The sequence below is a fragment of the Oxyura jamaicensis genome, chromosome 22 (assembly GCF_011077185.1).
Source record: "Oxyura jamaicensis isolate SHBP4307 breed ruddy duck chromosome 22, BPBGC_Ojam_1.0, whole genome shotgun sequence".
In the NCBI taxonomy this organism is placed as follows: domain Eukaryota; kingdom Metazoa; phylum Chordata; class Aves; order Anseriformes; family Anatidae; genus Oxyura; species Oxyura jamaicensis.
Window position 1 is genome coordinate 3,640,427 of NC_048914.1, and position 21,695 is coordinate 3,662,121.

The 21,695-nt window shown below is 51.3% G+C and overlaps 2 protein-coding genes across 2 annotated transcripts in view; one reads left to right on the forward strand and one right to left on the reverse strand.

The window, feature by feature from the left end:
- The window catches only part of PBDC1 (polysaccharide biosynthesis domain containing 1), a 108,410-nt gene extending 107,559 nt beyond the window's left edge, over positions 1-851 (forward strand). The window contains exons 2-4 of the mRNA XM_035344998.1: positions 4-144; positions 233-344; positions 538-851. Coding sequence (XP_035200889.1) covers positions 4-144; positions 233-344; positions 538-659 — 375 coding nt within the window. The 3' untranslated portion in view covers positions 660-851. The remainder of the gene's footprint in view (positions 1-3; positions 145-232; positions 345-537) is intronic.
- A 385-nt stretch (positions 852-1,236) lies between these two features.
- The window catches only part of XPO7 (exportin 7), a 30,404-nt gene continuing 9,945 nt past the window's right edge, over positions 1,237-21,695 (reverse strand). Inside the window, exons 8-28 of the mRNA XM_035344999.1 lie at positions 21,162-21,235; positions 19,662-19,781; positions 19,294-19,440; positions 18,344-18,516; positions 17,068-17,261; positions 15,871-15,976; positions 14,492-14,627; positions 13,466-13,539; positions 12,277-12,357; positions 11,711-11,774; positions 10,443-10,551; positions 10,129-10,235; positions 9,590-9,678; positions 8,816-8,923; positions 7,613-7,695; positions 6,860-7,074; positions 5,640-5,778; positions 5,160-5,320; positions 3,290-3,388; positions 2,910-3,037; positions 1,237-2,777 (exon numbers count right to left, since the gene is read on the reverse strand). Of these exons, the coding sequence (XP_035200890.1) occupies positions 2,684-2,777; positions 2,910-3,037; positions 3,290-3,388; positions 5,160-5,320; positions 5,640-5,778; positions 6,860-7,074; positions 7,613-7,695; positions 8,816-8,923; positions 9,590-9,678; positions 10,129-10,235; positions 10,443-10,551; positions 11,711-11,774; positions 12,277-12,357; positions 13,466-13,539; positions 14,492-14,627; positions 15,871-15,976; positions 17,068-17,261; positions 18,344-18,516; positions 19,294-19,440; positions 19,662-19,781; positions 21,162-21,235 (2,501 nt within the window). The 3' untranslated portion in view covers positions 1,237-2,683. The remainder of the gene's footprint in view (positions 2,778-2,909; positions 3,038-3,289; positions 3,389-5,159; positions 5,321-5,639; positions 5,779-6,859; positions 7,075-7,612; positions 7,696-8,815; positions 8,924-9,589; positions 9,679-10,128; positions 10,236-10,442; positions 10,552-11,710; positions 11,775-12,276; positions 12,358-13,465; positions 13,540-14,491; positions 14,628-15,870; positions 15,977-17,067; positions 17,262-18,343; positions 18,517-19,293; positions 19,441-19,661; positions 19,782-21,161; positions 21,236-21,695) is intronic.

The window sequence follows — 21,695 nt, forward strand, 5'->3', positions numbered from 1 at the left end:
CAGCTCATCTCCTCGGTGGACCCCAAGTTCCTGAAGCTCACCAAAGCGGACGAGCAAATCTACGGCGAGTTCAGGAAAACCTTCGGCGAGCTGAAAATCGACGTCCTCGACCCCGAGGAGCTCAAATCGGAGCCGGCCAAGGAGGTGGGTGCTGGGGGGGGGGTGTGGAGGTGGGGGGACCTGGGGGGGGGGGGGGTCCTGGCACCCCCCTTCAGCCCCCCCCTGTCCCCAGAAGTGGCGCCCGTTCTGCATGCGCTTCGAGGGGGTGGTGGAGGACTTCAACTACGGCACCCTGCTCCGCCTGGACTGCAGCAAGGGCTACACGGAGGAGAACACGATATTCGGTGAGCCAGCGCCTGGCCGGGGGGTTGTCACCATGCCGGGGACCAGCACGGCGCCCAAAAACCCCATATCCACTTGTTTTTAACCCAAACCCGTCCGTGCTGTGCCCTGCGGGGCGGTAATGGGGTCAGAAGAGGTGGCAGTACGAGGCTGCACCCCCAGACCTGCTCTGAGCCTGTTTCTCCCCTCTCCCAGCCACCAGAATCCAGTTTTTCGCCATCGAAATAGCTCGGAACAGAGAGGGCTGCAACAGCGCCGTCTACAACAGTGCCAAGAAGCCAGCGGCGGCCGTGGCGGAGGGAGCAGTGACGGCGTGAGGACGAGCTCGGCTCCGGCGTGCGCCCGATGGCAGGATGGGACCACCCGGCCGGGGGCTGCTGCCCCTTTTCCCCAGGGGACGGGAGCAGGAGGAGGCAGGGCAGCGCGGGGCATCCTGCTCCTCCTGCTGCAGTGCCCCTGGAGCTCAGCCTCCGCTTGCAGACTGTAAATAAAATGTTTTACAAAACCCCTTTCGTCGTGCTGCGGGTGCTGAACCCTCCCGACCTGCTGATGGTGTCAGAGTTTTGTAGACCTGAAAGTTCAGGAGATGTTCCTGAACCCCACCGCCGGGCGTCCCCGTGGTGGCAGCAGGCTTCAGCACTGCCGCTGGAGGCTTAGAGCCCAAGCGTCAGCTACCAACTTGACTCCGAGGTGCTTTGTGACCCGCTAAACGCCCACCAAACCCCACTAAATACCCACCAAACCCCGCTAAATGCCCACCAACCCCACCAAACGCCCACCGACCCCCACCAAACGCCCACCAAACGCCCACCGACCCCCACCAAACGCCCCCCAAACGCCCACCGACCCCCGGCAGAGCGCGGGGCCCCTCTCCCAAGCACAGGCCAGCCCGGCTCAGTAGAAACCATTGAAGTTTATTTGCAGTCACGATGCTTACACTGTATGCAGCAAACACCCTTACAAGTCAACCAGCAATCTGCTCACGCGAAAAAAAGGACCCAACACACAATCGCCAGAGGAAAGAACAAAACAAAAAGAAAAAAAAGGAAGGGGGGGGGGGGGGGAAATTAAGAGTTAGGTGGTGTCTGGGAAGAGAAACTGAAACCCTAAGGACTGAGCGTCTGTGGGTAGAGCTGAGCAAGAGAATGCACACGACTAGCAGCAACAATAGTGGGAAAAGTACAAGGCAAACAGGTTCCCTCCCCCATCAGCTTTCCTCTGTAAGTAAATTTTATATCCAAAACATTTATTATGGTGACTTAGAAAAAAAATGGAATCATTTTAAAGGGGAGGGGGGGGTGTTAAATACTTCATGCTAGGCAAACCTTGTTATTAAGAACCCCGGGCAGCAGCCCCCGCGCCCCGGCCAAGTGCCCACGCGCTGCTCATGCTTGGAGCACGAAGCTCGCCCTCGGCCCCTCAGTTCCTCCTGTGCCTCCTGCTTGACTGAGATGGGGGGGAAAAAAAAGGAGCAGAGTCCGGGGAGCGGGCGCCCAGCGCGGTGCCAGCCCCGGGGCTCGCCCGGAGGGGAGGCGAGGGCCCGGGTGGCAGCGGGGTGAGGAGGGGACAGCGGGGACTGCTACAGCGGGGGGACAGGAGAGACACCCACGAGCAAGCACGAATGGAGAAGATCACGCGGCATGGCTTCGAGTTCCTAATAACAAGGGCAAGACGGTAACAGGAAGTCGTGATTTCGAGGGGCTTAATAAGAAAAAATATACATTTGGAATTTTACAATGCTTTTTTGTTGTCGTTTTGTTTTTTTGTCTTTTTTTGTTGTTTTTTTTTTTTTGCTTCTCTCTACGCTTGTCACTAAATATATCTCTGCACTTTCACACACCCACCCCTCGCCCAGTAAAGCTTCAGGCCTGCAGGACACGCTTTCCTCACTCGCATACACAACCCTCACGCCAGCACCGGTGCACCAGGACTCTGTAAAAATTTCAATCACACTTTTTTTTTTTTTTTTTTTTTAAACTGAGTCAATATAAACCTTGTTCAAAATGTTATGAAAAAATGTACATGTTTATACAAGGCAGGCTGCAGCAGAGCGCTGGCGTTCCACGCAGACGTTCGGGTAGGGAGACGCTGGATTCTTGCACCTGGCTTTTGCCCTTCCACCCCCTCCCACGGAAACAGAAGCACCCTGCCCCGGTGAGCTCAACCACCCCTCCTGTTCCCTCCTCCCTCGGGACGTGGAGTACGGCCAAAGCGAGCGCCGCAGTCCAGCCCTGGGGAAGAGCAGGGATTAGAAACGCCCTCTTTTCTTTCCATCGGAAACGGTAACCCCTCTGGGCCAGGCCAAAGAGATGCTGCTCTGTACAGGTGGAGCTGGGAGACGTCAGCTCATCATGTCGTTGCTGTTGACTCCGTAGGTGGAATTCTTCATGGAGTCGTTCACCTCTCGCCTGAACGCCGACAGGTTTTGTGTGAACCTGAGGAAGAGGCAGGGCAGCGTGTTAGAGGAGGAGGGCGCCCGTTCCTCAGGGGTTTTGCTCCCCGTGAGGCTGCCACGAGCTGTGCTGGATTCCTCCGGGCTCAGCCACACAGTTTTGGTGCATACTGACCTGTCCCTGTTCTTGGTTAGGAGGTTGCGTTCGATGCCTTCCATGAGGTTCTCGAAGCAGAGGTGCATCGCCTGCTGTTTCTCCGGAGGCTGGCTGTTCACTATGCTGTTCCTCAAGTCAGAGAAATACTGCAGGAGACACGAGAAGGCCGGGTTAGCTTCTAGAGGAATAGCCAGCTGGGCTTTAGGACGGAGCGTACGCAACAGCAAAGAGGGAGGGAATAAACGAGAACTTAACGGGATTCATTAGAGCCGCAGCTGCTCAGGGAAGGGCTGCTCACCCTCCTCTCTCACTCTCTCCAGTCCTCATTTCCCTGCCCTGCAAACCGTGCTGCTCTGCCCAGCCCAAAGCATCGTTCAGGCCCAGAGAGCCCTCCTTACCTTCTCGTTGAGTAGTATCAAGCCGAGCAGAGGCCGAGACATCGACCACTGGTTCCTGCAGTCCTCAAAGATGATGATATTCAGCACTGTTGACAGCATCTGGAAGAGGGAAAATTAGGCTTAGAAGCAGCCCTTCCAGTCCAGCTGTGTCCTCGCCAGGACAAAGCATGCTCACCCACAGCTTCGTTTCTGCAGAAAGAAAACCTCCCCGCATTACACACGAGGCCACGGCGTGCTCATGCTGCCAAGATGAGCCTCCTCTGAAAGCTGGCTGGCTTCTGTTCCCAGCCAGAAAACCCAACAGCGATGTCAAAGACTCTCAGGCACTGAGCTTAAAAGCCAAGCACGTACAAAGGAGAGCTCGTGCTTGCTGAACGCTTCTTGTGTGATCGCCTCAGTGCTGCGGGACTCCCAGCATCAGGGGACAAAAGGAAGAGCCCCCCAGGCTGCTGGAGAACTCTGCACTGACGGCACACGTAGGTGGTGAGAGGTCCTAAGGTATTTGTTCCTGGCACAATCTACCCTGCCCTGGGGCAGCCAGGGGAAGATTGTCTCATCTTCACTTAAACGGGGTAACAGCAAGAGCTTAAACGCACGGAGAGCGTGCGAGCACACGCTCCGGTGCCCTGAGAAGCTCCCTCGGTCCACGCTAGGGGTGTCGGTGTTCCCTCATTAAGCAACAGCAGGAATTGAAGCCAATATCTAACCTAGCTGGTTTGGGAGATGCAGTTTCTCTTTTATCCTCGGAAAACACAGCTTCTGGCCCCAAAACGAGCCCGCTTTACTTCGCGTTTGATCTACCAGCAAGGATGGAACAATACTCCCTGCTTCACGTGGGAGTCATGCTGACACTTTGACAAGTACCAGCGAGTGAGCTTGGCTAACGCTGTCAGAAACACAACGAGCACTGCTGCTGAAAGGCAGGCAGGAGGCATATAAAAGCGTTCTGCTGCAAGGCGTGGATGTTCAGATCCCAGCGCGGGGCCCTCTGGAGCAGCAGAGCCAAAACCTGGGTGAGCAGCATCGTCTGTCATCAGGAAGTGGCACACGGAGGCGCCTGAACTACAGGGTACGTGCAGGTATATGCTGAGCTAAGACTGATCTAAGCAAGCACAACGTCTCGGCTCCCTACAGATCCTCTGGCATCGCACATGCTCCTGACCAAGACAGACAAAACCCAGCAAGCTCCGCATCTCTGCGAGGCGTGCAGATGGAGGCAGATGTGCTGCCAGCTTGTAGAACTCCGTTACCAAACTCGCCCTGCAGAGGCCTTTCTGAAAGCAGGGCCGAGTGGTGCCGAGGCAGCACGTGCTCCAGCCGGCAGCTAAGGCAACCTTCACGTGGTCCCAACGTGAGATTTGTTCCTGTTCGCTGAAGTCTAAGCACAGCCTGGCTAAGCACGGGGACCCCGTGGTGCCTGCTGTGCTGCGAGGGCACGTGTACCCCTGAATTGTTCCAAGGTGTTTGAACAGCTCATGTTTTGCAGCAGCAGCAGCCTGCATGCTGTGCTTGGATGGGTGTTGCCTGGCTTCCTTTCTACAGGCTGCCAGCACCACCTGTAACTACATTTCTGTTTTTAAGGACAGACAACAGCTCATGTTTCAAGCGTGAAAGGAAGTGGCCAAACACCTAAATGGTGTCCCTGCACGGGGAGAAGATGGCCCCGAGATGTGGCTTTGAATCAGACCTACCATACGATGGGTGCGTAGGATTTTCTGGCTACTGCTGCACCTCTCCCTTCTCCTCAGGAAAAGCCCGGAGGTGTGGAGCAGGGAGCACGCAGCCCCCGTGTTACATCACGCTAAGACGACGCAGGGCTTATCAGGGAGTTCACCGTGCCACAACAAGGCCCTCCGCCTTCGGTCTTTACCTGCTGAATCATCTCTGGATGCTGCTGCATGATGTGCAGGAACCGGTCGCTCTCCTGGGTCAGAGGTGTGGTCCTCTTCTTGGTGCTGCGAGACAGCTGCTTGAAGAGATAGGTGACGATGTGGTCCAAACAGGAGCAGCAGCCTGTGCAAACCATGGTGTCTGCAAAAAGAGGGAAGACGGAGGTATTGGGACACCGCCAGCATTTACCTTGCTCAGGGAAACACCAGCATTTATCTGGGTCCTTTTTGGGACTCGGCACCAAGAACCACCTGATCCTAAAACAATCAGCCACTCCTCACTGACACGGTCACTGTCTCTAGTGCTCCAGCGTCAACAGGAGTGAAAATCCTCCTGAAATCCCTTCACAACATGCATCTTATCTGTTATCTAAAATACCAGGCACTTAAAGCAACCCGAATCATCTCCCACTTCCCAATCAAAGCCCTGAGAGCATTTAACAGAGAGCAGAGGGAGTTACCTAGTGCAGTGAGGCCTTCTGAAATGGAAGAGAGAATATACATGATTACATGGGGCTCCAGACTGGCAATAAAGTTCATGTGGTCCTGGGTGAGAACTTCCAGCAAGGAATAGTAGGACTGGCTGAGCTTGGGATAATCCTGCAGAGAGAGAGAGAGAAAGACCTGAGGCCTCCTGCCTAGCCTGTCACCACCAGCACTTCCTGCAGCGCTGCATACCCAGCCCACTCGTTAACGAAAACTGCTTACCGAATCTCCTGGAAAGAGAACAAACAAACCTCTCGCACAGAAAAACTTCTGGGCCAACACATTTTCCCCCCGTGTCTCCCACCAACTACCTTTCAAAACAGGCTCCAGCAACAACGGCCCAGCAGGTTCCCAACACTGCTCTATCAGAGCATCTTTCCCTGCCGCTGCGCTCGCTGATGGGGAGCGTTCACTGACTGCTGCCAGTGCTGGAGATGCAGGGATAGGAAAAGCTCTCCAGGTGCCTCCTGCCGCGTGCCAGATCACCTACAAACACGCAGGCAGGGTGCTGGGCTCAGCAGTCTGTGCTGCTGATTCCTCCTGCAGGCAGTGCCCAGATTAGGGGGCTCTCCCTCTCAGGAGCTGGATTCGAGCTGCCCACGAGCTGCATGTCTCAAGAGCAACGGTTTGGCTGCCAGCATATTGGATTAAGAACCTGCTGGATGCTGTCACAGAGGTGGCAACAGCTTTCAGACCCTGCTATAAGACAAGTAAGACTTGGGAGGAGTACGCTGCGCTCTCTCCTCAATATTTTGAGGACTGGGACCGTGCTGAGAGGGCCTCAAAGTTCTGCTGTAAGATGGATTACTGCGTACGAGGCAGGTACCTTCGTTAAGCAGGTTGCACTCTAACTGCTGAGGCACTGAGATCTCTGCCCACAGGCAATACAGGGGAGAACAATCCTTCACTCACAGGAAGCGTTTTGCAGGTAGAGAAGCAATTATTTGGGTAATTGCTTTGCTGGGACTTGGAGCGTGCCCTACTGGAGAGAGGGGCACCCTTGGGTGCTGGGGTTGCAGCCTTCACGTGGGCCCTGCTGCTGCCCGTTTCCTGCCGGCCTGTGCCCAGCCGGGGTTCCAGGAGGTGGCACAAGCTCGTTCGTCTCCGTGATTAAAGTTTCCCTTTACTGTAAAATCTTCCGACCCTGTCTTTCCTAGCCGTGTGTTTGCGCTGCTAATCGCAGGTGTCGGCTTACCAGGAGGTCGCTGTGCGGGATGGAAAGCAGAAGCTTGATAAAAGTTTGCAAGGCATTGTCCAGTGCATCATCCCCGTACAGGCGGAAGACCCCGAAGTTGACGTAGCTCCCGCTCAGTGCGGCCTTCAGCATAGAGAAGCAGATGGAAATCCCCTTGAGCTTCAAGGCATAGACTTGATCCTTTGGGACCTCCCCGAGCGTTAGGATACGATTTCCTGCATGAGCACAGAAGCGGACTCAGTATTTCAGCAACCACATCCAGACCCCTTCTCCCCCAGGGGGCAGGAAAAACACAAAGGTAGAGCCCTAAGGAGTGAGTGACAAGTCAGCCACAAGCACCAAACACTTCTCATTTCCCAGGCAGCGGTTCAGGACCCTAGTACAAGCACGGCTCTGCTAGGAATGGGGAAAAACATCTGCATAGAGCTTTGCTGGGGAAACAGGATGCACAACGACAGGATCGCTCTCTGCTTGCTTTGCAGGTCTGCCCGTGTCACCCCGCAGGCTCACACGGGGCTCAGCTGGGCTTCCTGCTCATTGTTGTCACTTCCCTCCTCGTGCTGTTTGCCTGCCTACCCGGGACTTCAGGCAGAAGCATCTCCCTGGATCTGAGCATGCTTTCAGCAAGCGACGTGGCACTGCCTGCCAGCCCAGCACCATTCTCTGAGCTGGCAAGAGCCCGGCCCTCACTCCCCAAGCGAGCAGAGGTGTCAAGGAGTCAAGCACATCCCACCCCACCTGCTGGACACTCACCATACGTAGTTATCATTTTACTTGTTTCTCGGAAGAGCAGGATGCCGTTTGGTGAGGACACATCAAACTGCAGCCGTTGGGACCTAAGGGGAAGGCAGAGAATAGCTTGGATCTCAAACATACCTGCGGAGGAAAACAAAGCCCACACACCAGGACCTCCAGGTGCTGCCGTGTGCTGGGGCAGCCTCCTCCCCAGCTCCCTGAACACCCCGCTCTGGTGGAGGGCTGCTGCTCCTCACCACCACCAGGCAGGACAAAACCTCTCAGGGACAGACAAGCAATGCCGTCGCCGAAGAAAGGGGCTCTACGTCACAGACTTTATGAATATTACAAGTCTGAGGCTGGAAATCCTGTCTTGGCAATAGTCACTAGGCTACTGTACACAAACACAGCGAACATCTTGGAAGCCAGCATTGTCGGGCAGGCTGACTGGCTCCTATTCATAACACGACCAAGAGTTCAGAGCTTGGCATTGCTTCCCCTGCAGTGAATAGATCTGAATATCGATGTGCAGTGAGCTGTCCAGTTCACCTTCGGAATAAATGAGTGGACGTATTCCAGGAAGGTTGCTCTTGCTGCAAAGATGCCATTCAGCTGGGGTAAACACCCTGACAGCACAGATGCTCAACAGCTCTGAAACGGCTGCGTCTGAACCTCGTGTCCTTTCCACTTGGCTCTAACAATGGTCCCTTCCTATAGGGTTGCGCTCAGCTGGCTGCAGGCCGAAGCAACGTCTTGGCAACCTTCCACGGCCAGATTAGACAGCCTCTGAATTATCTGAATGGCGTCAGAGTACCTCTCCGCCGGCAGAAAGAGCTCGTGGTCTAAAGCAGAAGTGGTCATCTGGTTGCCAGACAGAACAGCGCTCGCTTGATTTTGAAGACGGGTTTTAAAAATTAACCCAACTCTCCTGCTTCCATCTTACGGTGCCATCCCAAGAAACAAACGCTAAAGAAATTCGGAGCGCTGCCTGATCGCGTCTCCTGGTCCCACTGACTCGTGACACAACTGCTAGCTGCGAACCTTCAGCTTTTCCTCCCAGCTGAAACAACGCCAGGTTTCCCACCTCCCACCCTTGGCAGCCTGCAGAGTACGAATAGACCGGAGCAGAGAACACCACTGGGCATCGACACCGTGCCGGGGGCTGCGGCAGCAGACAGCCAGCGTCCAGCCTCACACCCCTGCCAGCCTGGAGCCTCGTACCTGTTATGTACCAGCTCAGCCATCAGTTTGAGGACAGGCGTCGTGCAGGCCGGGTCGTGGTACCACAGCTCGATTGCCCGCTGTAGAATCGGCATGTAGGATGGGTAGCTGCAAGGGGAGAGCTAAGGAACCGGGGTGCTTTGTGTGAAGAGAGGTCACAGCTTCAACCAAAAGGCGTATTTTGGTTTGCAAAGGCTTGCAAAGCAGCTGATTAACAATGCTAATTGCAGCTGATGCTGCTTGCCAGGGTCTGCTTTAGCAGAGAAGAATCTCAGGTCCACTGAAGGAACTGCACACATCTTTTACTAGGACAAACCGAACCAAAAAGGTTTTGGACAAAAGGGAAGACATACAAGAGCCTGTCAGTGCGGCAGACAGCTGACCTTCAGCAGCCAGGGAGAAATTTGGAGTGCAGATACTGTGCTCTTTAAGCAGCTTTGCTCTCAAAGTTACCAACCACTGTTGGCTTTTAGCTGCACGCATCCCATTAAAAACCACTGGGCGTTACAAGTCAGATCTCTTCAGGGCCACTTGGAAAACCCCAATGATTTAGCCTTGAGCAGATTTCGAGGTTGACCTGGTTGCAGACAAAGCCAAAGCTATTTTAGGGCTCCCAGACAGGACACCGTGTACTATAAAAGCGAAGATTCCTCTTTTCCCACCCCAGCCAGGATTTAGCAGGGAACACGGAGCGTTTGGATGCGTTCAACCAGAGCTCCCCCCACCCCAAAGGACGAGGTGGCTCAAGTCCACAGGCAACGAACGGAAGGATACATCCACTCAAAGAGCATCATGAAGCTGGTCTTGGCATTGAAGGCAAAGGCTATTCCTCTCAAGTCTCTCACCAAACCAACCAAAGTTCTCTGCATTGCAAGAGAACCGACACGTTAAAACTTGACACACAAATGGATCCTTCCCTCCCCAGGCTCCACCAGCCCAGGGCCACTTACTTCCCTTCCTCCCATCCCATTTCTGTGCTGGCTGCTGATCCCAAATGAAGACAGTTCTTCCCCTTCAGTGCCAGAAACCCCCTTTAGGCTGAGCCAGTGCAGTGACAGTACCGGGGTATTTCAGTCCCAGTAGAAGGGGAGCTGGCTGAGGAGCCCCACAGTTTAAATTACGAACTAGACCCCAAGGAACACCACTGCTTCCCATCACTCCAGCCATCTACTTGTCTTGTTCAGAGGGGAAAGGGGCTCTCTCTCTGCAGGAATTATTTATTCCCTCCTCTGAGTCTGAATTGAAAACATTAAAACCCCTAAAGGTAAGAGTGCAGAGAGCACAGGTACCAGGGAAGGTCCTGCCTGACTTACTTTTGCCTCTTGTTCATTGAAAGTATTTGTGCTGAACATCTGTGCCACGGTCTCAAAGGCAGCCGTTAGGGGAAGCATGAACTGCTCATACTGATCCTCATCTTCCCCTGAAATAAAAAGGAAATCAGGAGGAAGCAGACTGCACATCCCTGCAGATCTGCCTGTGCTGAGACACTCAGACACCGGTCACCCACACAGCTGGAGGCAAGGAGACCACGCTTCCAGACAGGTCATCTATCACCACCAACATCCAACCTGCAGCTCCCAAACCACATCACTTTGCTCTGGATCTCAGGAAAAGACCTAAAAAGTACCTAAATCCACCATGAGAAGACGCCCAAGTGCAGTGTAGAACGTAGTCCGACATCTCATGTCAGTCAGGTTAGACTGATTGTTAATGCCCAGGAAGGAAAAGTGCTCACTCTGCAAACAGAAGAGACGACACAGGTTAAAGGGGAGCCACCTGCCTGAACTCCTGCGTTAGGGGCTGGGTCACTGATGGATTCTCCTGTCTCATCCTCATCCTGTGCAGGGATGAGGACAGCCAAGCTGTGGGTTTTCTCGGAGAATGTGCCACCAGAGGGCAACACGCACCGCGCCGGCACGCTTGGAGCGGCGCTGCCCGTGGAGCTCTCCTGGCTGCAGGTATCAGCACTGTCACCTTCCATCTGGGAATTTCCCAGGACCCGGTGAACAAGGAAGCCTTGCTTTCCCTCCAGATCAGAGGAGCCTTCTGCCCCTCTTTGTCCTGTGGACCCTCTGGGCACTAAAGCTGCTGGAAATGGGCTTCTGCAGACAGATCCCTGGTTACTCTGCCTACAGAGTAACCAGGAAACCCCAGCGCAGTCTCATTGCAGTTTCTGGACCAGGACATGGGACTCCACCACTAAAACATCCCCCAGATGAAGGAATACAGTGCCTCGCCCAACCAGTCCATCCAAACCTTCTGGATGTGGTTGCAAGGAGCCCTATCGCTACGGCATCAGAGCAGCGAGCGACCACGCGCTCCCAGAGGCGAGTCGTAGATCTGATGTGCTCTGCTGCTCACTTCTAATCGCACGTTCTGATGGCTTTGGTTTCAAGTCAGTATTCCAGATCTGCCCAGGGATCCGTGCTAGCAGGGACCATGGAACAAGGCTGCTGACATCCTCGCTGCTGTGAGTGATGGCACTCCCTCCAAATCAGCACTTTTGGACTGAAAGCTGGGCATTAAAATTTGCTTTAAATTTCACGAACAGCGTCGCTGCTCTCTACCTGCCTGTGCAGCGATATCGTCTGTCTCCCGCATTTCCCACTGTGGATGGCTGTCTTTTGGTGGAGAGCAAAGAGAGCCCCACGTTAACCCCTCTGGGATGAAAGGTTCCACATGATTACCACCTCTCAAAACTGAAGGGCGGGCTTTGAACAAAGAGAGATGGAACAGATCCCATCTTCTAGAGGCTTCCATCAGTGTAAGAAAGCATCTGGGAGACCGGTAAACTTCAAAAGCGTGCCCAAGTGTTAAAATCAGGGGATTATCTAAGCTGCAAAGAGGCCGATGTAGTTCTCTGTGAGACAAGAAGCAGAAGGTGAAAGGACTTACCGTGTGATTGTTCAGCATGAACTGTACGGCGCTCAGCTTCACCAGCTTTCTAACACTGCTGTATGTAAAGGCGGCGTTAAGGAAGCAGCAGTCAGCAGAAAACCTCTCGCAATGCTTGCGAAGCACTTTCTGGGGCAAAACTGGAAGGGAACTTACGTCTATTCTATTTAATACGTTCTAGATTCTCCTCCATAGGTTTCAAGAGCAACTCTTACCAGGTTGCACACATCTCTACTGCAGAGGCGTGCAGTGACCGGTTTCATTTGCTCTGGCAAGAAGAACAAGCAGGACAGACCATGACTGTGAGCAAATTAACGCTATGGACGGTGAGCTATGAAGCAATTATGATCCACAGTAAAAAATCTTACAGTACGACAGCCATCCACTGTAACACAGCACCTAAATAAGGCATTGACCAAGCACTTGCACTCTGCTTTCTTCTCGCTACCCAAAAGATGAAGGGGTTCAGGAATCTGTTAGGTGCAGAGTGCTCCTAAAGCACCTGGGTCGCTCTTCCCCCACCCTGCAAGCGCCCTGCGTGCCCACAGCTCTTCTGAAAAGGATATCCAATGGAGAGGTCATTGAGCAGCTGCAGTGTCTTGGAGGTGATAGGCTCGCACCGACCCCAGTACTTCAAGTTGGTGATGCTACGGAAGAGGACAACAAGGACGGATCAGAGGGCTTTGCTCGCCTTCCCCTTTGCTGTGCGGCGGATTCTTCCAGGCAAAAGTCACCCAACATCATCAGCTCCACCCTCCACCGAAACCACAGACATCACAAGCCACAAAATATTGGTATAAAATCACTGTACTTACATTTGGTTGACTAGAAAATTATCCTTCAGATAATCTTCACTACTTGGGTCCCAAGCTACACTGGCCCATACCCAGGCCCTTGGAATTCTGTGGCACTCCAGGGCTGGTTTCTGCAGCAAGGGTAAGAGAATTCTGCGGCAGTGACTACATGCAGACGTATGCAATTCTGCACCTGCACCATCCACTGTCAGCTGCAGAATTCTAGTAGCCCTTGCTTCTTCCAGGAGAGCCACTTCACCCCTTGCGGACGCGCAGCTCGGGTGCGCGAGGGTAGGCAAGGCCCCATGTGGGTAAAGAGGGGGCGATGCTACAGAAATCAAGGGGGAGCCAGAGGCTGCACGTCTCCAGGCGGATTTATTCAGCCCTGGAGCTAGTGAAGTGGTTCAAAATGCTCATGGAGGCTGCCAAAGGCACGACCAAAGCCAGTTGATGGGTTCGGTCCAGAGGAGAGCTGCCAAGGAGCAGGCCGAATAGGGTGTCCAGCAGAATTTGAGACTTTTACAATGAATTTTAGGAAAAGGACTTGCACTACTCTGGTACTGAACAGCACAATTTGCATGGAAAACCTTTGAAGGAGCAGTCCCCTCCCCAGAGAGCTTTCGTGGCTGGTGATTGGCAACAGTCAAATGACAGGGCACGAGGACTTGAGGCTGTCCCCTCTCTGACTCTGGTTTTACTAAGCAGGCACTGGAAAAGGAATCCATTATCCTGGTGTGCGGCTTATTTTTGTGTCTCCATAGCCCAGGCTAGAATCCACGATGGATAAATCAATCCCGGATGCTGCGCGTGATTTAAGCCCCTGATCACAGCCTGTAATTCTGGCAAGCAGCCAGATGTTACAAGCTTTAGGCTGAACAACACTCCCTCGTATTCCAGTTTTCCTGGTAACACCTTCAAATAAGCCCTGGAACCTCTGATGCCTGCAGGCAGGAACACTTACATTTTCCCTATGAAGACGCTCAGGACCATGGTCTCATCATTCAGCCCCAGGACCTCTGAGAGACGGCGGTACAGCTGGAGAGAAAAGTAACACCAATTTATAAGCTGCCAACAAAACAGGTAATGAGCAAGGATTGCTTGATTTTCACTTGGCCTCACGTTGCAGCACTCATCCTCGGGAAGGCGTACGCTTTGGGCTTTCCCATACGGAGCAAAACAAAGCCGAGATGCTCGTGATCTGATGAATACCTGCCCTAATCACTGCCACCTCTTCTTGAGAGGGTGACTAGTCACATCACTGGTCATAGCAGCTTCTAACACTGTTTCCAGAAGCTGGCCACTTGATTTTCCTAGGGAAAGGAGAACCTAACCGTGCTCCTCCACTCACAGCTGCATGCGGCACCTTACTGAATTTGTCTGAAAGCCTTTGTCACACCGCTGCTCTGTCGTCTCCAGGGGGGACAAAAGGCCCCAGGCTACTGGAAGGGAAGAGAACTGATTTCTGCAAGCAGGACGTTCCCATTCTTTATGCCATTTCTGAAGTATTTTGCATCTCTAAAGGTGCAAAACGTGTAAAGATGCAAAAGGCACTCGGAGCCCAGCACATTTACGACTACCTTGTAATTAAGAGTAGGGGTATTTATCTTCACTTCAGAGCTGAGGAAACAAGGCTCAAATGGAGAGGCTTGGGCTCCTCATGTGTTTATGTATCAAGTGACTTTCACATGCACGTGGGTTTAAGGGACTCATCTGAAGTCACAGAAGGAACCAAGTGGATAAAACCAAACCCTGATCTCAGGTTCTAGGCTACTGTCAAAATCACTGGCTCCTTCCTCAGGCATACAGAGCACAGAAACAGCTCAGGGTTTGCAACAACACTGGACATACACCTAGGAAACAGAGCAGACAAGTCTCAAATATTTTCAGCCATCAAGAAAAGGAAACAAGTAATGCCACCTGCTTTCATTTTAAAAGAAGTGAGGTTATTACTGCACCCGACACGATGGAAGACACAGAGGGAATTTACCTTGGAAGACTTCTGCACCTGATCTCCGATATAGATCTTGCGGAACTGCTCAAAGAAGCTCAGCATGGCAAGCTCTAGCTTCTCATTCCCAGCCTGCGCCAGCCGTGAGTCCGTGAGGTTCATCAGCTGCAGCACCCTGGAGAGGGGAGGGAAAAGGAGATGACACTGCTGCTGGCTGCAGGGAGAGCAAGGGGCTTCTGGCACAGGGTGGTGCTTCCAGGCTGTGTCATTGTTACTTCCTGCACTGATTTGGGTCAATAGGTGAGAAAACTGACAACAAAACGCTGACTAGGGCGCATTCCTCTTCTGTGCAAGGCCACTATGAGGGATGCAAGGCCTTGGTTTCAATTTGCTGCAGAGTGAGCTTCGGGTGCTTTAGCACACCGATCCAGTGACCGGCCCAACTTGTTCTCAGACCCAGAGAAGCCACTACCTGCTCCACGCTGTAAATGACACTCCCTCCTGGCTTTTGTTGGGTGCCCCGTGGAAACAACCTGTGCGCAGGGGCAGTGCCAAGGTCCTGCACAAGTCGACCTCGCTGCTGGAGGGATTGCAGGGCAACACGTGCAACAGAACAGGGGGCAAAAGAAATGATGCCCCTTTTTGGCAAGTGCCACAAAACAGGGTGGGACAGAAGATAATCAGATTTCTCTGCACGTCTGTCGTATATACTGGCGCTAATTGTTACTGAAATATATACGAGGTCTCACCATTTCCCCATCAGCTACTCGGGAAGCCAGTGCTTGATGTTATTTATTAGCCATGGCTCACCAACAGGCCAAATTCCTTACTTTCACAGGTTAGGTTCTCCTCCCACCCTAATTTCCAGAGCAGGACAATTAGGCTCTGGACTAAGAGGCATTCGGCATAACTCAAGGTTGTTCATGAGTAGTAGGCTACGTGTTCTCACATCCATCTAATAAAGCTTGCACTGCAAAGGATTTACAATCCCCCAAATCCATCAGGTGTTAGAAGACAACATAAAGTTTTAACAGCTATAGAAAAACTACAATATTTGCAGTATATTTTAGGACAAAGCCCATTTTGGATTATTAACGAGGAAAAAGACTCCCCCCCACCCCAGAAAAGAGCCATCATGCATTTAGTTCTACTCCCAATGCATGCATTTAAGCCCAGTATAAATTCCCCCTTTTCATGCTCTTCCCCTCTCATGGTCTTTCTTACAACCCAGACTTCCCAATTTTGACAGGCTACAGCAGAAATTTGCTGCGTGGCTCTAGCCAGCGCTGCCAATCTCTTCTCTCAGGATGGCCAATTCTGTATTCTTTTCAGTGAAAAGAGGGGAGGAGCATGGTGGCAGCTTCACGATAGCAATTCTTCAAGAGTGGTGCAGCTAGAAAACAGTCAGTATTCCCTACCGACAAACCAACTCGCCATCCATCGCATCCTGCTCATCCGTGCTGGCGAACGAGACCCTACCACCAATCACTGCCCCGATAATATAGACGAGCCACGTCAGGCGCCCTGAAACCAACAGAGGACATCAGAACCAAGCATGTCACACAGTACAGGGAGGAAGCTGGGGAGGCTTGCAAAGACGGGGTTCACAAGGATTATCTTTCTGCTTTTGTGCTAAATACACCCAAATTACTCGGTTCTCCACTTGGGGGAGAGCAGGCATGACTTGACTAGAAAAGAAACAAGAACGCCAGATCTGCCTACAAGGTTTTCATTATCTAAAGCCGTTCCACTGCAGAAAGCCACTTCCTTGCAAAAGTGCATTCTGTGTATTTAAACACGTGGAGATGCCAGCAGGCAGCGTTGTTCTTTCACAAAGCATATGTGGCTGATGGAGAAGTCAACATCACACGGAGTTTTGCCCGCACAAGATTGCACTGCGTTAGTTCAGACAGTATTGCTTCAGAAGAAGCTGTAGTTTCTATAGTTGTGCTGATGTGCCCAATTCCTGCAAGGAAGGATAAGCCAGCTGCGTTATCAGAGAAGGGGCATAACACAGCCATACCCAGACCTGCAAAGGAACTGCTTCGCTATGGCCGGCATCAAACATCTCCTAAACCAAAGAGGTGTGCAAGTACAAAACCTGCATGCAGAGCCCGCCCAGTGCTGCAGACAGACACTCTCCTTCAGACACTGGCACCAGCTGAAAAGCCCACTCCCAGTTATTCATTTATCGACCACTAGCTGGAGGTTTCTGCCGTGTAAGCAGTGGGGAGGTTCAGATGAGTGCTCCACACCCTCTCTGAGCCAAAGGCAGGTTGGGCAGGTGGTTGTGGGCAACCCATAGATTGGGCAACATCCTCGTAGCTCGTCTCTGAAAGACTGGTCAAGGAGATGACTAAATGATTTCCCCTAAGAGGTGTGCAGTCAGTTGCAGGACAGCAACATCTTCGGCCAGCAGCGCTGTGTGTGTTGGGAGTGTCTGTCCCCAGCCAAGGACGTTCAGCACTGTACAAGCACCTCCCCAGGGGAACACCTGCGAGGTCTGGCTCCCCGCTGTACGGTGTTCACCTGGCACGCAGGCTTCTGGAACAGGACTTTGGAGGACAGGCGACCCACTGCAAGCTTGCGGGTCGTTGGTCCCCAAAGGTGCTCACCTTCTTGTACGGCAACGTCCATGGGGCTGGCGGTGGCGCTCTGCAGCAGCTCCTGGTAGGACTGGGCTGACTGGTCGAAGAGCTGCACGAGCAGAGCGCAGGTCTTCTCATACTCGCACCGGCCGATGGTGGAGAGCTGATCCAGCTGCTGCTGTACGAGCCCAGTATCATCCAGCGGATCCTCCAAACCATCCCTGAGCAGCAAGAAAGCAGATGAGAAGAGGAGTTAAAACACAAGGATGGCCTAACCCGTAACATAAGCTTATTTCTGTCAGACAGGAGATGCTTTTCTGAGGCACACAGCAATTCCAGTGAGTAAAGTCCCTGCCTGTAGTGTTTGTCATGATGGAGAACTACAGGCTGATGTAATAATCTGATCGTTACCGGAGCCATAAATCAGAAACATGCATGGTTCAGGTGGAAGGGCCATCAGGAGCTGGGATGAATAAGCTCTTCTTACATCGTTATGTTTATCCAGATCTTTGAACAGAATGTGCAGAGCCAAGAGCAAGTTCTGTCTGGCTGTCTTTATATAACAAAGCTTTCCGTCTCAATGCTTTAGTTTCCTTTTCCTCTAAATACATCAACCTCAACACTAAGTTGTACTGTGAACTCCAAAACTACAGAAACCTGCTGTTCCACCCATGCATTGTTAGAGAGCTAAAAAGGGATAACTCGATCTGTCTTCCCTTAAAAGAGGCACTCACAGATTATTTTTCTATACTTGACCATTTGTTTTCATCAAATACACACAAACACAAGGTGGAACTCATCCCACACAAAGACAGGCACTGCAGCAGAGTCCTCCAGGCTGCCTTTACACTCAGAGGAGGGAAAAAAAAAAAAGACACTTTTAGGTCTAATTTATGCCATCCTGCAGCAGATACCTAGGAATTAAGTGAATCATACTTTGAATACTTATTCCTCTCTGTTACGATGGCAATTCAGAGTGCAAATGGCATGCTGCAGATGTATAGCACTGGGTAAGATGAATTCCGCCCATCTCCGAAACAACTCAGCTCAATCTCAACCATTTTAGACTGACTAAGGCCTAAAGAAAAAAAGAAAGCTTTAAAAAAGTGCACGTTTTCCTTTGTGTGAGACACAGAATAAGCAATCTAGGTAAGTCTCCCTGAAAAACCCCTCGGTGACTCACTAAACTTCCTGCAGTCACATCCATTTTGGAAAGACAACTCAGAACAGAACAGGCCAGAGCCTTGTGCACGAGGTTCTGGTGCCTGCAGCAGAAGTGCTGCCGTCTCTCTGCTCCCCTTACCTCAATATGATGTGTACAGATTCCAGTCTGGACGTGATGTATGCTTTTGTGACTTCTGGTGTGTACGTTTCCAGCATGTGAGGCTCTGTGGCTTTCACATAGGGCACTGACGCCGCCAGCCGCTGCCACAGGCTCAGGAGATAGTGAACGCTGTTCGGGGCGAACTCCCAGTGCTACCGAGAGCAACAGAAAGAAAAGGAAAGGAAACGGGGTGTTGATTATTATATCCAGCTTGTTTTGACTTACGCAGCACGTCAAGGGCATCATCTAAAAGCGTTAGTGATGTGGCTGCCAGTGTTAACAATGAATTTCAGCACCTAAGTTCAAAGGGGAAGCAGTAAAGAGTGAAGGATGCTGCGTGGCTGAGCCCAAGTCTTTGGTCCCAAAGTCCTGCCGAGCTCATCCTGTAGCACGCTGCAGACAGCTCCCCAGACAAAACGGACACCTTAAAGCCCTTCTCCAGACAATGACTTTGTTAAATTTTAGTATTTACGTAAACTGTAACATTTTTAACCATGTTCTGTGCAGTGGTGTGGTTACAAGTTATACACTAGTGGAAACCTCAGTGGGAACAGGGCAAGATATTCCTATTACTAGGGATGCTGGCAACTGCATTTTAATGGTGAAGTGATAATTCTAAAAATAAGCCTTTTTTAGTAAGTTGTGTTTTTTTTTTTTCCCTGCTAGGGCATGGAAAGACTCTAGAGGCATAGCAACCCTGCCTTCCCCCACACACTGTTCTTGTTCCATTCAGTAGGAACTCACAGCATAATCCATGCTACACCGCAGGATTCTGTCACAGATACCGCAGGGCTTTTTTGGGTTAAAACAAACCAAAAAATGACAGATATTCAGCAAAATAAGGGGTAAAGAACAGACAAAAGGGTTACAATTTTGTTTTAAGGACAGCAGGGGGAATAAAACCCCACTTAGGGCAGGTGATTCTGTACCTGTAGGCTGGTCACGGTGAAGTTGGCAATGAGCCGGATGACCTCGGGGTAGTTCTCCACCTTCACCAGCTCTCCCAGCTGGTAATTGCTTTTCAATCGTGCCAGCAATCGGCAGAACTCATGGTAGTTATTTGGGTCTGACAAACTCTGAGAGGAGAGAAGAAAGAAGAATTAAGAAACAGCACTACCCAGCAGCAGGAAGGGGCACGGATTTCTGGTGGAACAGTGGAGAAAGGAGAAGAGCAGCAAGACGTTGCGCCCTTCTCCCAGTGCCGCAGGTGGGACACGTGCATTAGGAAGTATTTTTGGTGAAGAAGCCTGATGCAGAGGAAGCAGAGAGTTCCACTGACTGCATCCAAAACGCTCACCTGTGGGTTTTCCAGTATTCGTTTAACTCCATCGACAAGATGAGATAGAAACTTTGCTCTTTCTGCATTGTTAAAGAGGGATCTGCGTACGGAGGCTATCTGCACTAAGCAGGATAAAACCTAAAAGGGGCAAGAAGAGAAAGGGGAGGGATTAGAACACTAACATGAACACCACGTGCTTCCTCTTCATGGCACAACAAGTGATTTAAGTTTGATGCTCATGCCACACATCAGCTCCTTCAGTCCAAAAGAGGATTTGAAACAACAGCCGTCATCTTTGCCATTCTGTGCAGTCTACGTAAAAATGTAGATACAAATGACAGCGGGGATAAAAGCACAACACACAGAGGAACAATATCTCTGTCCTGACAGTCAAAGGTGTGCTGCAAACTCTGCTGTGTGACCCCCCAAAACAATGAGATTTCTTTGAATGAAGAACACAGGTCACATGAGTCCGCTAGGAGAGGGAGGAAAAACTAGCCAATTTTACACAGACTTGGAAAAGCATTTGCAGGTGATATGCAAACCTCTGAAATTTAATTGAGAGCAAATTCCAAAGGTAGAGGTGCAGTAGTGAATCACAGGCAGGTGAATGGGGCCACGAATAGGTAGGTCAGTTATGGCCACTGCTCTGGAATCCTTATCGGGAGGCAAAGCCCTTTCCCTCCGACCAGCGTAACTACCTGCCTCACCGTGCAGCCCCTCGTTCTTGGTGGATCTTACATTTAATGATCAAAGACTCGGGGCAATTAAAGGTTTAATTGCTTCAGATTTCTGTTCAGCAACAAAAAAAAGTCTCACGCTTAATCTCTCGTGGATATTTGAGGCTCTAAATTCAGAACTAGCAAGTAACCCTTCAACGTAATGAACAGTGCTGAGAGTCTCAGCGGAAAAAGCACTTCTGAAGGACCCTTCCCTCCGTAGCCACAGGGCATGTTTTCATTTTAACATATGAAAAATATTTATCAGCTAGATAAATGCCTAGCAGGCCTTTTTTTTCTCCCCAAGAAGAAATACTAAAACTTTTAGTTCAGCTGTGCTGTTGGCCATTTCATCCAACTGGGACGTGGCCTCGTTTTAAAGCGTGGAAAGAGAATTATGAATTACGTTCCTCGGCTGCGCTCCCCGACTTGGTACCTACTTGCAGTACGGTTTTAGGATCAACTAAGCAATACTGTGGAAATAACAAGCTCTCCAAAAGGGCTTCCTGGCAGATTTAGCAGACTCTAGGCTACGCAAGGATAAAAGCAGCAGACTGGACTTCCAACAAGCAAGCTGCTCTTAGGTCGCTTCCAAAACCTGCGGATGCGTGAAACCCATCAGCAGCGGCAGAACCAGAGCAGCCTCCCCTTTGTGAGGGGGTCACAAGGCAGCGCCGTCAAAAGAAAGGAACTGTCTGAAGCCCTTCTGTGACATTTTAACCACCAGTGAGCCTCCCAGGTGAATCCCACAACACCTTCTGGTAGCAGAGTCGGTAAGGAACGCGAACGCTAGACTTACCAGAGGAGAAAACGAAGGAGGGATGGAATGATAGAGATCGAAAAACAACTGAAGGGTCGAAGAATCCAAGAATGCTGAAACAGAACGGAGCACTTTACTGACAACACATCCTTGTGCTGCTTTCCACACGCCTAATGCTGATCTGTGCAGACCAAGAACGGCGTGCGTACTTGTCACACGGAGGACTACGCTCAAAGAACACTTCCAAAGGATTTTACAGGGTTACATAACTCAATTGGCTTTCCCAGAAATAAAGTAAACCCGGTGGTACCAAGACAAAATTACAGGATAATATTTTTAAAAAGCGATTTGTAAAACTGCCTCCAAAATGCCTGGTGAGAAAAGGAAAGATGTAAAGAAGGGGTCCTGAGTTATTATGCATATGTATTTGAAACAATTTACTGTTTCTTGAATTGGCAGGTTAAAGACTGAAAGGGCAAAGGAGCGTTTGTGCAGCTCATGATAGGCAACGCCAACTGGACTGCATTTGTAAAGGCTGGACTTTACATCTGGCACGGTATGCAAAAGTTGAAG